The sequence below is a fragment of the Theropithecus gelada genome, chromosome 6, assembly GCF_003255815.1.
Source record: "Theropithecus gelada isolate Dixy chromosome 6, Tgel_1.0, whole genome shotgun sequence".
NCBI lineage: Eukaryota > Metazoa > Chordata > Mammalia > Primates > Cercopithecidae > Theropithecus > Theropithecus gelada.
In genome coordinates this window covers 59,458,655-59,474,112 of record NC_037673.1, presented here as the reverse complement: position 1 = coordinate 59,474,112, position 15,458 = coordinate 59,458,655, and the positions used below count along the sequence as shown (strand labels likewise).

General features: G+C 36.4%; 1 protein-coding gene across 3 annotated transcripts in view; it reads right to left on the bottom strand.

The window, feature by feature from the left end:
• Nucleotides 1-15,458, bottom strand: part of IPO11 (importin 11) — a 238,648-nt gene that overhangs the window by 163,293 nt on the left and 59,897 nt on the right. For all 3 annotated transcript variants that reach the window (XM_025389459.1, XM_025389458.1, XM_025389457.1), the window contains exons 6-9: nucleotides 10,149-10,281; nucleotides 7,108-7,166; nucleotides 2,644-2,692; nucleotides 373-443 (exon numbers count right to left, since the gene is read on the bottom strand). In XM_025389459.1, the coding sequence (XP_025245244.1) occupies nucleotides 373-443; nucleotides 2,644-2,692; nucleotides 7,108-7,166; nucleotides 10,149-10,281 (312 nt within the window). The remainder of the gene's footprint in view (nucleotides 1-372; nucleotides 444-2,643; nucleotides 2,693-7,107; nucleotides 7,167-10,148; nucleotides 10,282-15,458) is intronic.

Sequence of the window (15,458 nt, the reverse complement as noted above, 5' to 3'; positions counted from 1 at the left end):
AGTCTGATGGTCATTCTGAACATACTGACTTCCTGTCTGCTACATTTGATCTGCTTCTAGCTGAACTGCACTGCTATCTTCATCTCCACTTTCTCCGGTGGGTCAAAGAATAACGAGCTTTGGAAGAATCAAATACTCTAATATTAGAATTGATTTTTTATGTATCAAGGTGACTTACACTATGACATGTTATATAAATTTAATTATTATATGTATTCTAAAGTACATGTAAAAGCAATTTTTAGCTTTCCTATAAGGAGTCAGAACATAGGTTTCCTTACACTAAAGGGAAAATAGTTATAAAAATATCATTTTCCATTCTAAATTTGAATGTGCATTATATTTGAGAAAACAAGTTTTTTAAAAACTTACCACTTTAGTAAAAAGAATGATGGTCTTTTCCAGTCTATCTCTACACACATTATCTGTACCTATACTTCTACCTGTTAAAAATACATTTCAAATATTAGTAGAAGTTAATAATATTCTGTAAGTTCACAACCAAAACAACATCAAAACTTTTACAAAAATAATATTGCTGGTTTTATTTTTGCATATTATGCATTATGAATTCATTATTTAAAAAGCAATACCAAGATTTACACCGAATGACACAGTAGCCCTCTGTGCCACATTATACAAAATTAATCCTAATATATGAACTGAACTCACTTTTATAGTAAAAGAATAGTCGTTTTAGCAACGAATCATGGATAACATTTAAAAACTAAATGTCACAGCTGAAGTACAACACACATGTGTAAAATAAAGCACTCAAGGAGTAACATACTCATTATCATTTTTCCTGTATCTTCTGACAAATTGATTCTGATAATTTCCCTGGTGTGATTTTTTTTTGTACATTCAGAACAATGTCCACCAGCTCATCAGCTACTCTGCTAATAATACTCCTCATATTCTGTTTGTTCATTTGTCTTATTCTCTCCTGGAAGGGTTTGTATTCTTCCTTCTGCCACGCCCACAAGGATGGCCAGAGAAAAATGACTATTTTTAGAAAACGTAACTTACACAATATGAACATTCCTATTCATCTTTGCATGCATAGTACCCAGAACAGTGTCTGCCAAAAGGCTCAACAATGTTTTACTAAATTGAAACTAACATAAAACAATCAGTAGCTCCTTAAAAGAGAGTAGACTAAGATATCTTCTCAGGATAGCAAATCCCCATACACACACATACACACAATTTGTGCGTGTACACGTGTATGTCCAAATAAAGGTGCTTACAATCACATGGAAGAAGAAGATAACAAACAGACCACCAGTAAAATACAACACAAATATAAATGCTATAGTCTCTCACATGGGATAGTAAATAATAAATGATGCTAAAGATAAGCCAGTGGAGGTTAATGAACAAGGGATTTACAAAATGAAACTGTCAGTTAAGGAAATTTATATCACAGTGATATGTAGCAAATACTAAAAGTGAAAGAGTCTACAAGAAGTCTAAACAGGATTTGGCATATAGTCTATAGGTCATATTTGTTATACATATGACTGTTGTGAACATCTGCCTGGAAAGGGGTAGCCACAGAAGAAATATAGAAAGGGGAACGAACACAAAATAGATTTTTTTTTTTTCTTGAGACGGCATTTGTTCTGTCACCCAGGTTGAAGTGTAGTGGTGAGATCACTGCTCACTACAGTCTCGACCTCCCAGACTCAATCAATCCTTCTTGAGTAGCTAGGACTTCAGGCACACACCACCATGCCTGATTAACTTTTTAATGTTTTTTGTAGAGACAGGGTTTTGTCATGCTGCCCAGGCTGGTCTCCAACTCCTGGGCTCAAGCGATCCATTCGCCTCAGCATCCCAAAGTGCTGGTGTTACAGGCGTGAGTCACCATGCCTGGCCTCAGGGAAATCTTTTTTTAAAAATCTGTTTTGGTCAGGCAAGGTGGCTCACACCTGTAATTCCAACACTTTGGGAGATGAAGGTGGGCGAATCGCTTTAGCCCAGGAGTTTGAGACCAGCCTGGCAACAAGGCAAATTCCTCTACACTCATTACCAGTGCAGTAGTCTCCTCTTAGTTTTGCCTTCCCCAGTATCAGGTGCCTGCAGTCAATCACAATCCAAAAACATTAAATAGAAAATTCCAGAAATAAACCATTCTTAAGTTTTCGATTGTGCAGCATTCTGAGTATGGTGATAAATCTCAAGTTGGCCCACTCTGTCCTGCCCCAGACGAGAATCCTCCCTTTGTCCAGCAAACCCCAGCTATATACACTACCCGCCTGTTAATCACTTAGTAGTCACTTTGGATATTAGCTTGAAAAAGCATAGTACACATAGGGTTTGGTACTATCTGTGGTTTCAAGCATCCGCTGTAGGCCTTGGTTTGTAGTCCAAGGAGGGACTTCTGTATATGAGACAAAGGCTAAGCTTCTAACTTAACTTCAGAAAGTTGATACAAAATACTCATTTTAGCTACGTATAGGATCTCTGCAGCTATCAAGTGCTCACTCAGGGGGGCAATTTGACAAGAGACACTTTCTCCAGATTTACAAGTGCGCAACAGAAGCTATTAACGAATAAGTATCTATTAATCCCTCATTAATCCTAGCTATTAATGAATAAAAATTCTACAGTAAAAAGGACTGCAATGAAAGTACTTACTGCATTCCAGAAACTGTTTTAGACGTTCAAATATTCCATGTAAAAAACCCTAGAAAAGAATATTATTTGAAATATCTCAATTTACTGTTATAAAAATTTACCTTGTACCTTTTTCAGGGATACTAAAACAAATCTATTACATCACTTTAAAAAGTTAGCTGAAGAAAAATAAGTTAAAATTAGCTAAGCAAAAAACAATTCACTATTATAAACAAGGAAACAACTATAGTATTTCACCTCTTCAATACCTCATTTAGTTACATAAATCACTTTGCAATAAATAAAAAATTACTTTCTAGGCATCCTGTTTCACTAAATACTCTCTATTCTCCTTACTTTGCTTTAATTTTTCTTCACAGGCTTTAAATCCCTTGAAATACTGCATTTGTCCATTTATTTTGTGGCTCCTTACATTAGAATATAAGCTCCTTGAGAGCCAGAACTGTGCTCTGTTTACTGCTTTCTCCCAGAATCCTGGAACTTTGTTTGGCAATAATTAAGTATTCAAAAAATGAATGCATGGTACCAATTATTTACACCACAGTTCCTAACTCCAAGTATATGACACATTGGTCCTCAGATACTAGTATTAAATAGGCATCAACATATACCAGCTAGGTCTAATGGACCATTATTTTTGAAAACATATTCTAAGATATGTTTTGAATAATTAACAGGAATAAATAAAAATAGTGAAAAAAATTAAAATTTTTAATAAGAATTTAAACATAGAAGACATCTTTGTATCAATAAATGTTGGCATACAAACATCATAAAAGATGTCATACACTCTATTAGCAAATGAGGTGGTCTCGTTTTGTCATGAAATACTGGATGATGGTGGCTTTCCTAGAAAATAATTAACTCTAGAATGCCACAATTCCTCTCTATCCTCAGAAATATATTGTTCATTCATCAATTCTTGAGTTTGAGAAAATTCAACTAGGATACTATTATCTGACGACTTAGTGTCTGAGATTTTACTTACACAATCAATTTCATTGTTAACATTAGAGTCAAGAGTACTGCTCTCTGACTCTAAATACCCGTCCACTGACTCATCAAAAAATTAGTAAACCTTTTCCTCTGTCAATTTCCTTCCCTCTCTGTCATTTTAGGTAGAAAATGTAAAATTCTGAATTCTCAACTATATTAAATAAAAGCTAAAAGCAGAGTAAAATGAATGTTTCCAGTCTTCCTTTATACTTTTCCAGAAATGGGACGCAATACAATTAATACAATTTAATTGTGTTATATTAATTTAATTGGCAACACAATTAAAAAAAGAAGAAAACTTCAGGATGACAACTTCACTACTGCATCATCTTCCATTTTCATACGATTTCTGTCTTTTTAAAGCATAGCTGACAGTAATTTATAATGAAAAAGTAACAACAGAACAATGAAACAGCAAAAGGTTTCAATATAAAAGAATAAGATCACTAAGAGATCCCATGTCTCTTAAATTTATAAAAGGGTCCAATAATCCTATTCTCCAAAGAAAGTAAAAAATTATAAATGCCACCGATTTTAAAAGCCATCATGGCCGGGCGCGGTGGCTCAAGCCTGTAATCCCAGCACTTTGGGAGGCTGAGACGGGCGGATCATGAGGTCAGGAGATCGAGACCATCCTGGCTAACACAGTGAAACCCCGTCTCTACTAAAAAATACAAAAACTTAGCCGGGCGAGGTGGCAGGCGCCTGTAGTCCCAGCTACTCGGGAGGCTGAGGCAGGAGAATGGCGTGAACCCGGGAGGTGGAGCTTGCAGTGAGCTGAGATCCGGCCACTGCACTCCAGCCTGGGTGACAGAGCGAGACTCCTTCTCAAAAAAAAAAAAAAGCCATCATATCAAGGTGCCTGCCTTCAGAGCCCAGAATCTCACCACTGTCATGTATCGTTTCTTTAGCATCTTTTAAGCTCTCTGTTGTTTTTAAGATTTTTAGGCCAGGTGCAGTGGCTCACGCCTTTAATCCCAGAACTTTGGGAGGCCGAGGCGGGTGGATCACCTGAGGTCAGGAGTTCAAGGCCAGCCTGGCCAACATGGAGAAATCCTGTCTCTACTAAAAATACAAAAACTTAGCTGGGCGTGGTGACAGGCGCCTGTAATCCCAGCTACTCAGGAGGCTGAGGCAGGAGAATCCCTTGACCTTGGGAGGCAGAGGTTGCAGTGAGCCAAGATCACGCCATTGCACTCCAGCCTGGGCGACAGAGTGAGACTGTCTCCAAAAAAAAAAGATCTTTATATTATTTGAAACGTTGTCCTTAATTTGTTAAGATTTTATCCTCTGATTGATATACCTTAATTGCTAAAATAAGGCATTTATAACTGAGTAAAGGTTGACATATGATTTATGCAAACAAAAGACTCTTTAGGCAAAGCTAACGCTCACAAAATATCAATGATAGCCCAAGTAAACCACTATTTCACCTCATAGGAATATAAATCAAATCAACTCATTTTCACTTAAAAAAAGATAAACATAATATTCTAGTTAATATAATGAGAGTAATATTGCATATAATTCCTGAGGCTTTTGACATATTGCTTCTAACATAAAGGATTTATTCATTAAACAAATAACTATTGAGAATTTACTATATAAAAAAGACTGTTCCAAGCTCCGAGTCACAGTGAATAAAACAAAGCCCCTGCCTTCATGGAATTTATACATTCTACTGAGGGAACTGAAAGGGAGTTGTCAAGTTGGTTTCTTGATCATCTTTTTTGGCAGTATGGCAATTAAAGTGTATCTGGATTTAAATTGAGGCTTGATATCTTTCAGCAATTTGGTAATACGTATCAATACTGTGGAGGTGCATATGCTTAACCCAACATTTTCAATTCTAGGAATTTATCCTAAAGAGATTAGAAAACCACATAACAGTTACCTAAATGTTCACTCCGTATCTTTTATCAAAAATGAGAAACTGAGAACCTGTATGTCCATCAACAGATAATTGTGTAAGTACATTATAAGAATCCTATATTAATATCTCTTTTGTAAAAAATTAGTCTACTGACACTAATCATATGAACGTACCATACAATCATTTTAAAAATAACATGTAACAATACAACTCACAAGGGAAAAATATCTATAATATGCTTAGTTTGTTTTTAAAATGCAAGTAAGGAAACAACAAGTAAATATTATCCCATTTGTATCAAATTGAGTGAGAAGGTCTATCCAGAATAAAATGCATAAAATGTCTTCAAGGATATTTATAAACTTCAGCAGTATCTCTGAAGAGTACGATTATAAGCGATTTTTTAGTTTCTTTTTCTGAAATTTTTAACTTAAATAAAAAGTATGTCAATTTTCATAAAATGAAATAACCATCATATTACGATGATGTACATTAATTGGTTTTAAACTCTTTTAACAATAGAACAATTACTTCAATCAAATCTCATCAATATACAAAAAATTCTATTTTTTTAATGGCTCTGGTCAAATCTAGTAGGGGAGACCTAAAGACCTAATTAGATTTGTTTTTTCCTTAACTCCTGAGCAACCGCCAAAGCAACTTACAAAAAGCAATGTTTTACCTGAGCTAAACTTACTGTGAATACTAACACAGATCTAAGTATAATAAAAGGCCACTTCATCTATTTAAAAAAAAAAAAAAAGGCAACTAGGCCAAGCACAGCCACGCCTGTAATCCTAGCACTTTAGGAGGCCAAAGAGGGCGGATCACTTGAGGCCAGGATATCGAGACCAGCCTGGCAGAAATGGTGAAACCCTGTCTCTACTAAAAATACAAAAATTAGCTGGGCGTGGTGGCACATGCCTGTAATCCCAGTGACTTGGGAGGCTGAGGCAGGAGAACTGCTTAAACCCAGGCAGAGGCTGCAGAGACCCAAGATTGCACCGCCACACTCCAGCCTAGGTGACAGAGCGAAATTCTGTCTCAAAAAATAAAAAATAAAAAAAGGTAACTATATTTTTGCATAGAAAAAAGAAGATGGATCTACAGACAATGAATATACATCACAACTTATGATCAATTTATTGACAAGGTTTTTCTCTCATATATTTTTTAATTGACTGCAAAGAGCATGTATTAATGTTATGATCAGGCAGAAAAAAACAAATTTATTTTAAATACACAAAAACAAAGGAAAATATTAAGTATATAAATAACTATCTACAATGTGCCTGGTAATGTTATAATGGCATTCAAATTCACAGGAGTTCATTTTAATTTAAATTCAAATTAACACTCTCAATGTACCATGGTATCCTTGAGAAATATCCTGGGCCTATTTCCTCTCCTTCACACAACAGCCACTTTGATGTAGTGAAAACAGACCAGAAGTCTAAAAGTCAGAATGGTAAAAAACTAGATGGTCACTTAATAAAAACTCTTCTAATTGAATGCCAAATAAAAAGAGCACTCTTCCAAACATTCAGAAAAATACCACTTTCCCAAAGTCACGGCAAATTTCTTTGATCACTTACCATCACCTCCATATTCTTATGAGGTTCCACAAATCCATTAACAGTTAACTTACGCAGCACTGAAAAGCAAAAGCAAGCTTTACTTGAATCGTATTTTATCCTACGAAAAGTACAATCACAACAAAGATTCAGAATCACAAAATGTAATCAAGCTTAGAGGTTAATCTGAGTTAGAAAGTTAACTCCTGGTCATCTGGCTGGGAAATTAGTGGGAAAAATAGAACTAAAGTCTAGTTCTTCTGACTCACAAATGCAGTGTTCTTCTGACTTATTGTTACTACTCATGTTTCTAAAACTGGATTCCAAAATTTAGTGTAATTTATATAATTGTTAGTACTTCTTACCTGCAATAACTGAAATTGGAAAAGTTATTTCTGTTTCACAAACTTTAAGCTATGACTCAATGGTAACCAAAAAACTTCATTCAGTTTTAGACTATATTAATGGAAATACAGTTATCTCCTAAAAAGGATATAAAAATTAAACCCTATTTCCAAATTTGGAATCAACTACACTGCTCAACTGTGACATTTCATGAGTAACACTGACAAACTAATGTACACAGAGAGATAAGCAGGATAATAGATTTGAAGGCAGAGCTAGATTTAAATCCTTGCTCCATTGTCTATAGCTATAATACTACTTTGGGCAACATTTCTAGATCTCAGTTTCCTCATCTGTAAAATGTGGTTAACAAATCCTACTTCATAGGGTTATTGATGGATTCCATGGTATATGTAAAATATAGCAATTATTTAGCAACAATAAGGATGGTGACAGTGTAAGAGACAAAATTAAAAGTTCAGTAAATAAGCACTGCTATTACAATACTAAAAAATTACACCTTAAATAGTGTTTATGAGGTCTATAAGCAGTGGATTAAATTTAGGTTTAGAATGTAGCTGTCTACTAGACCTTCAGTTTGTAAGTCGAAAGCAATGTATTAAAATTAGGTTTAGAATGTAGCTGTTTATAAGACCTTCAGTTTGAAATCATCAATTATATCCAACTCAGTAATGATGCAGTAACTTTTCCTCGTTTTCATAAGGAGAAAACAGAATTCAAATTGAGTCCCTTATTCTGGATATGCTTTCTCACCATAAGACCTTGAGCCATAATACCTAAGAGGATCCTTTCCTTCTCCCTTCATCACCTAGTTAACTTCCACTGATCCTTTAAGATTACGGCTCAAAGATCACTTTCTCAGGGAAATTTTTTCTGATCATATTATCAGTTATCATAATATCATAAGGCCTCTGTCACAGGTGTCACTTTAAATATATTTGTGGGATCATTTTATTAAGTCTATCTCCCCAGTGCCAAGCACCTACAGATTTGTCGAATGAAATAATGAATGCATCCATGTCTAAAAGATACTAAATGCACTAAGTGTAAATTCAGATAGAGATTACACAAAACAAAAATTCTAGTCTGGAGTATTTCTTCATTTCAGGACAGAAACATATAGTTACAGAACAAAATTTTCCAGGGCAGGACGTCTCTAAAAAGTTAATGTGAATCTAAGACCTTTAGATGGTGAGGTATTAAAAAGCTTAAGGCAGGCAAAGATATAGTAAAGCTACATATTTTTCGTCAGGAGTTAGGCTTTGAAATCAGTAAGGCAAGAAAACCCTATAATCAAAAGAAATCTTGAAAATTTCTTAATCATTAAATATACTACTATACACACAGTTTTGTATACACAGCCTTATATCAGTTTCTCTAATTCTTTCTGAGTAAACATTTCTCTCCAATGTATGTAATTTCTTCCTCAAGGATGTTGACAAAACCATCTCCACTCACTTTTATAACTACTTCTACAATGGATTTTATTTTTCAACAGTCCTTTAAAATCATTCAAACATTTCTTCACAGGTTTCACAAAATGTGCTGACAGTTTGGGATTTGTGCATCCATTGTCTGGTGAAAGTAAGTGATGCATTAAGGCAATGCCAAGACCGATGGGATTCCAAGGTACCAGAAGGAGTATGATAAAAGAACTTATAAGTAAAACTAAAAAGAATGCAAACTGAGTTAGAGTAAGAGAGAAACTGATGCTGTCTGAGATCAAACTAAGAAAAACAAACTAGGTCAGGCACAGTGCTCATCCCTGTAATCCCATCACTTTGGGAGGTCAAGGCAGGAGGATCACTTGAAGCTAGGAGTTCAAGACCAGAAAGATGTAAAAATCAGCCTGGTGCAGTGGCATGTGCCTGTAGTCCCAGTTACTCAGGAAGCTGCAGTGGGAGGATCACTTGAGCCCAGGAGTTCAAGGTTGCAGTGAGCTATGATTATGCCACTGCACTTCAACCTGGGAGCAAGACCCTGTCTGTCCAAAAAAAAAAAGAACTAACAGAGTCTTAGCAACTTAGCAACCAGAACAGAAAGAAGAAAGAGAGGAGGGACTAGAACAGTAAGAGAATGAGACAAATGAGTATGTTTCAGAAGAAAAGGAACCTGGGAATGCATTCATCAAGATAAACAGCTCAAGGAAAGTGAGATGGAGATTTATGCTAAGGGAATGCCTGCAAGCAACATATACCAAGGTGCAGGTCAAGATGGCATCCCATCAAGCACCTTCTGAAATCCAAGTGAGCGTGAGGCACTAAGATGAAAGATGGAGCCTTGCCTTGCCAGGGAAAGGAGGGATGAAAGACGGTGCTCATTCCAGCCTGGAGAAAAAATTTTAGGAAAGTTGGCATGACAATGATAAGTGTAGGGGTCCAGAATGAGAAAAATAAAGTAGAAACAAAAACTAGAAGCATTTGAAAAAAATATATTCAGAGCCATGAGGCCACAATAATGTGAATAATGTGAATCTAACTATCCACTTCAACTTACTATATGTGCTTTCAAAAATTAGAAGGCGTAGAAGAAGAGCTACTGTCACAAAACTATAAATAAGCCCTTATCTTTCAGGGAGAAATTAATCTCTTATTTTTCCAGTGAAATTGGGGACAGAAAACCCATATAAAGAAACTATTTGGTGACTGTTCTGAGGTATCTCATTTCAAAAATGAACATATCAAGTTTAATAGTACCTTTCAATGATAGCAGAGTTCGTTCTAGTGAACTCAGAATTACAGCTTCATTGCCAGAAGAAACTTGTTGCAGGAATGTGTCTGTGTGGTGATTCCACAGAGAGCAGGCAAAATTATAAATTCCAGAAGCTAACTGCAAAAAAAGGCAACAAATTTATTCATAGTGTATTATAGATTTCAGTAATACATTAGAACTACAAAGTAATATACTTTAGTTTTACAACTAAGCACACATTTTCTGAGAGATCTGAAATAGTCAAAGAGTATTTGTGGCAATGTTTCATACTTTTTTAGCCACAAAGTACAGTAACACTTACAGCTTACACTGGTTGCTAAACACACACAGACACACCCCTAAAAGACTAGTTTCTTAAAACAATATTAATACCTCATCAAATCCTGCATTGCAGCCTTATATATTCTATTTTTATTCTTTTTATCCCCACTAATAGGTTGTAACCTCAGTTTAAAACAATGATTTATGGACTGTCACTGAGTATGTCAGATAAATCAATATATGAAGATATACAAAGGAGAAAGCCTTCTTTTGTTCTGCCAGTTCTACCCATATGGCTTTTGCACATTTAATGCCAGGAACATACCAACCACATGGTTTCTCCGTTGCTTTACTAAAGTGTACTGATATTTAAAAATCTGACCCTCACATTAAGAATGTAGTTAATCTCTGCCTCACACTTTGAGGCAGAACATCTTCCAGTGATATCTTCAATTTTTTCCAGGAGTTCTCAGAGCAATCCAGCTGAGCCTACATGGCTATTTACTTTAAATTAAAATTAGATAAAGGTATTTATGACTAGTTATCATCAGCATACTTCGGAATACTTTTTCTTACTCAAGATATAAGCATCTCCTGTTGACTAATTAAATGCTATTTATAGAACAGGCATCAGAAACCAGAGCTGCAATCCTGTTAAAATCATGTTTCTACGAAAAAATCGAATTCCATTTATGTTAGTTTAATTAAGTATTTTTAATGGTCTGGGCCATTAAAACAGCTTCCCAATATCCCCCAGGGCAACTGTGCATGTATCCACACAGAACACACAAGCTTAGCAAAGGCTTGAACCTCAGCTAATCTGAGTCTTGGCAAAACATCCTGTGATCCTCCCAGAACACAAGAGGATAGAAGGCTTGTAAGAAACTTACAAGACCATCTACTACTCGCCTCTTTATCTCGTCCTTTAGGCTATCATGAGACAGTTTCTCATCACCTCTCAGGTTCTGAAGAGGTATAAGGCTTTCTGTCCTACTCCCCTTAAAATATACTGCAGAATATAAAACTACCGAGCTATATAGTCTAGAATTGGCTTCTCAGCAATTAGGCATCCCACAAGTCACATTAGAGTCATCCATCTCCTATTGTTTCTGTGTCATTCTTTCTGGTGTATGAGACAAGGCCCACAGGAAGCTTGCACCTGTAGGTGCTTCCCTTCTCTATCCAAATTAAACAATGAACTGCCTGAATCTAAAAGTGGTTCACTGTATCTTTACAAACTATATCAGTCAGGGATGCCTTAGCCCTTCCTTGTCTTGTGTGTATACTTCACAACAGGTACAATGACTACTTATTAAGCTACTTTAGCATATTCTCAAGTATGTATGCAGTATTCCAAAGAGTAAAATCAAACTGCTGAATCCTAATGTTTCATCATAGCCAAAATACTTTAGTGATCATTCTCTCAATAGTGTTACAACACAAACTGCTGTATCATAAAAAGAGTTTGAAAGTGACATTTTCCCATGAAGTAATAATGTAGCAGAGAAGCAAACATTCACTCTGATAGAAGGGAAATAATATTTAAAAACTGGGAAAAAAGCTTTATTTCAACAAACTTGCATGCTTTACTTATAACTTCAGTAAACCATAAAACGAATTCGTATTTTTCTTAGTAAGTCCTTTCAGAAAATAAAAAACTGAAATATATATCCAGAATTGAAAAAACATCTATCGTTCTAAATTTTATTATACTTACTGTGTAATATACAACATCCTAAACTTTCCCAACACATACATCATTAAAATATTTTGCCAGCCAGAAGAAAGTGAAAGAATACAAACAGAAGGATTTAGAGGCAGAAAGGGTAAGAATTCTACAAAACACCGAAAATTAAATTTTAAACTAATGTAAAATTTCTTACTGTAGCAAATATTTCAACTCCCCAAAAATGAAATCTATAGCCTTGGCTATAATTTGTAGATCTGTTTTGTACTGTGTCTTTTTGTAACAAATAAAACAAAAACTCAAAGGGTGCCATACCCAAATTTCAAGTAAGACCAAAAAACTATTATGCTTTAAACCGATATCTTGCTTACTACAAAATGACATTTTGAATAATTTTATAGCCTTTCTTTGCATCTCCTTAAAACTATCTGTTAACATTAACTTCTGTAGATTATATTAAAATTGTTTAAAAGGACTTTATATTGAAATTTTTTGTGTCAGTATTATCTGAAGTCACTTGAACTCATTTAAAAGGTATGCTCAGAGCAGGCGCGACGGCTCACGCCTGTAATCTCAGTGCTTTGGGAGGCTGAGGCAGGTGATCACTTGGTGTCAGAAGACCAGCCTGTGCAACACGGCGAAACACAGTCTCTACAAAAAATACAAAAAAATTAACCTGGCGTGGTGGGGTGCACCTGTACTTCCAGCTACTTGAGGGGCTGTGGTGGGAGGATGCCAGGATGCCTTGAGTCCAGGAAGGGAGGCTGCAGTGAGCCGAGACCGCACCACTGCACTCCAATCTGGGTGACAAAGTGAGACCCTGTCTCAAAAAAAACAACAAAAAATAACCAGCTGGGCACGGTGGCTCATACCTGTAATCCCAGCACTTTAGGAGGCCAAGGCACGTGGATCACGAGGTCAAAAGATTGAGACCACCCTGGCCAACATGGTGAAACCCGTCTCTACTAAGAATACAAAAATTTGTTGGGCGTGGTGGTGCACACCTGTAGTACCAGCTACTTGGGAGGCTGAGGCAGGAGAATCCGGAAGGCAGAAGTTGCAGTGAGCAGAGATATCGCCACTGCACTCCAGCCCGGCAACAGGGCAAGACTCCATTTCAAAAAAAAAAAAAAAACCCATATAGGCCAGGTGCAGTGGCTCATGCCTGAAATTCCAGCACTTTGGGGAGCCGAGGCGGGTGGATCACCGGAGGTCAGGAGTTTGAGACCAGCCTGGCCAACATAGCGAAACCCCATCTCTATTACAAATACAAAAATTAGCTGGGCATGGTGGCACCTGCCTGTAATCCCAGCTACTCAGGAAGCTGAGGCAGGAGAAATGCTTGAACCCAGGAGTTGGAGGCTGCAGCGAGCTGAGATCACACTACTCAGTCTGCGTAACAGACTCCATCATAAAATAAATAAATAAATAAAACCACATACACAAATAAAAGGTATGTTCAGGATATCAGTTTATCAGTATACAAGTAATTATGTAGATAATGATGACATAAATGGTAAATAACATTTACAGCATTTACAGAATAAGACATTTATTAAACCTTACTATGCACGCACGCACTAGGCAGTACTCTCAGCACTTTACCTGTGTTAACTTATTTAATCACCACAATCTAAAAGTAGATATTATTTACTCTCCTTTTACAATAAGAAAATTAAGTGAGGCATAGAAAAGTTAAGTAACTTGCCCAAGAATAAAGAACACAGTAAGAGGAAGAGACAGGACTTGAATCCAAGGAAGGTGCTCAAAACCTGCATTATTATCTTCTATGCTCTAATGTCTCCTAATACAATAACTAACAATTAACTGCATTGTATAAAAGAGATAAGCATTTTTGGTATAATTAAGTTCTGTTTAAACTTTTTTTTTTTTGAGACAAAGAGTCTCACTCTGTTGCCCAGGCTAGAGTGCAGTGGCGTGAGCACGGCTCGCTGCAGCCTCAATCTCCTGGGCTCAAGCAATCCCCTCACCTCAGCCTCCCGAGTAGCTGGGACTACAGGGGTGCACCACACCAGGTTAATTTATATATTTATTTTTATTTTTTGTAGAGATGGGGTCTCACTATATTGCCCCACCTGGTCTCAAACTCCTGGGCTCAAACGATCCTCCTGCCTCAGCCTCCCAAAGTGTTGGGATTACAGGCATAAGCCACCATGCTTGGCCCTGTTTAAACCTTTTGATATCAAAATATAAAGTACACCCTGGGCATGGTATCTGACAACTGTAATCCCAGCACTTTGGGAGGCAAAGGCAAAAGGATCACTTGAGGTCAGGAGTTGAAGAACCACCTAGGCAACAAAGTGAGACCCTGTTTCTACAAAATGTTTCTTAACAAATTAGCTAGACATGGTGGCGCATGACTGTAATCTCAGCTACTTGCAAGGCTGAGGTGGGAGGATCATTTGGACTCAGGAGTTCGGGGCTGCAGTGAGCCATGATCACACCACAGCACTCCAGTCAGGACAAAAGTGAGGCACTGTCTCTAAAAATAAATTGAATGTTTTTCTTGTATATACACATATATTCATATACATATAAGTAACATACATGTGTAAATTAGAACTAGTCCCATTCACTAGTTATAACAGCCATAGACCTTTTATCTAATTCTCAATACCCTCCACTACCACTACATGCCAGACTCGTTGGAAAAAAAAAAAAAAAAAAGATGGTGACAGTAATTATTCCCTAGTTCCTCAATTAAAAGTAAGATTAAACTTGGGGGAAAAAAAAAAAAAAAGTCAGTCAAATAAACATGGCACAGACTCAAGAAGGAAAACATTAAGGGAGAATTTGCCACCCTACATAACCAGCATATTTTGAAATTGTGTCAGATTTTTTAAAAGTATTTTGTATTGGCCGGGCACAGTGGCTCATGCCTGTAATCCCAGCTACTCAGGAGGCCGAGACAGGAGGATTGCTGGAGCCCAGGAGTTCAAGGTTGCAGTGAGCTATGGGTGTACCATTGAACTCTAGCTTGGGAGACAAAACCCTGTCTGTAAAAAATAAAAACAGTATTTTTTAATAATGGTAGCAAAGGAGCAAAACTGTTTTATTTTTTTCAGGCATTACTTCTGTTACCAGAAGAAATCTCTTTGCAGAATTCTACCACTTGCATACAGACAATGCAAATCACAGTACACATATTACACATAAAATCTTCCCCACTCACCCACAAAACAAAGAACAAAAAATACCAAAGAACATCTCTGAATACTATACTACAGGTTCTTACTGTCACAAGATTGAATAAAAGAAAGCATTTAATCATGGTGGAATCAAAGTCATTAAAATAAAATTCTATTCTGTTCCATCAAATCATCTC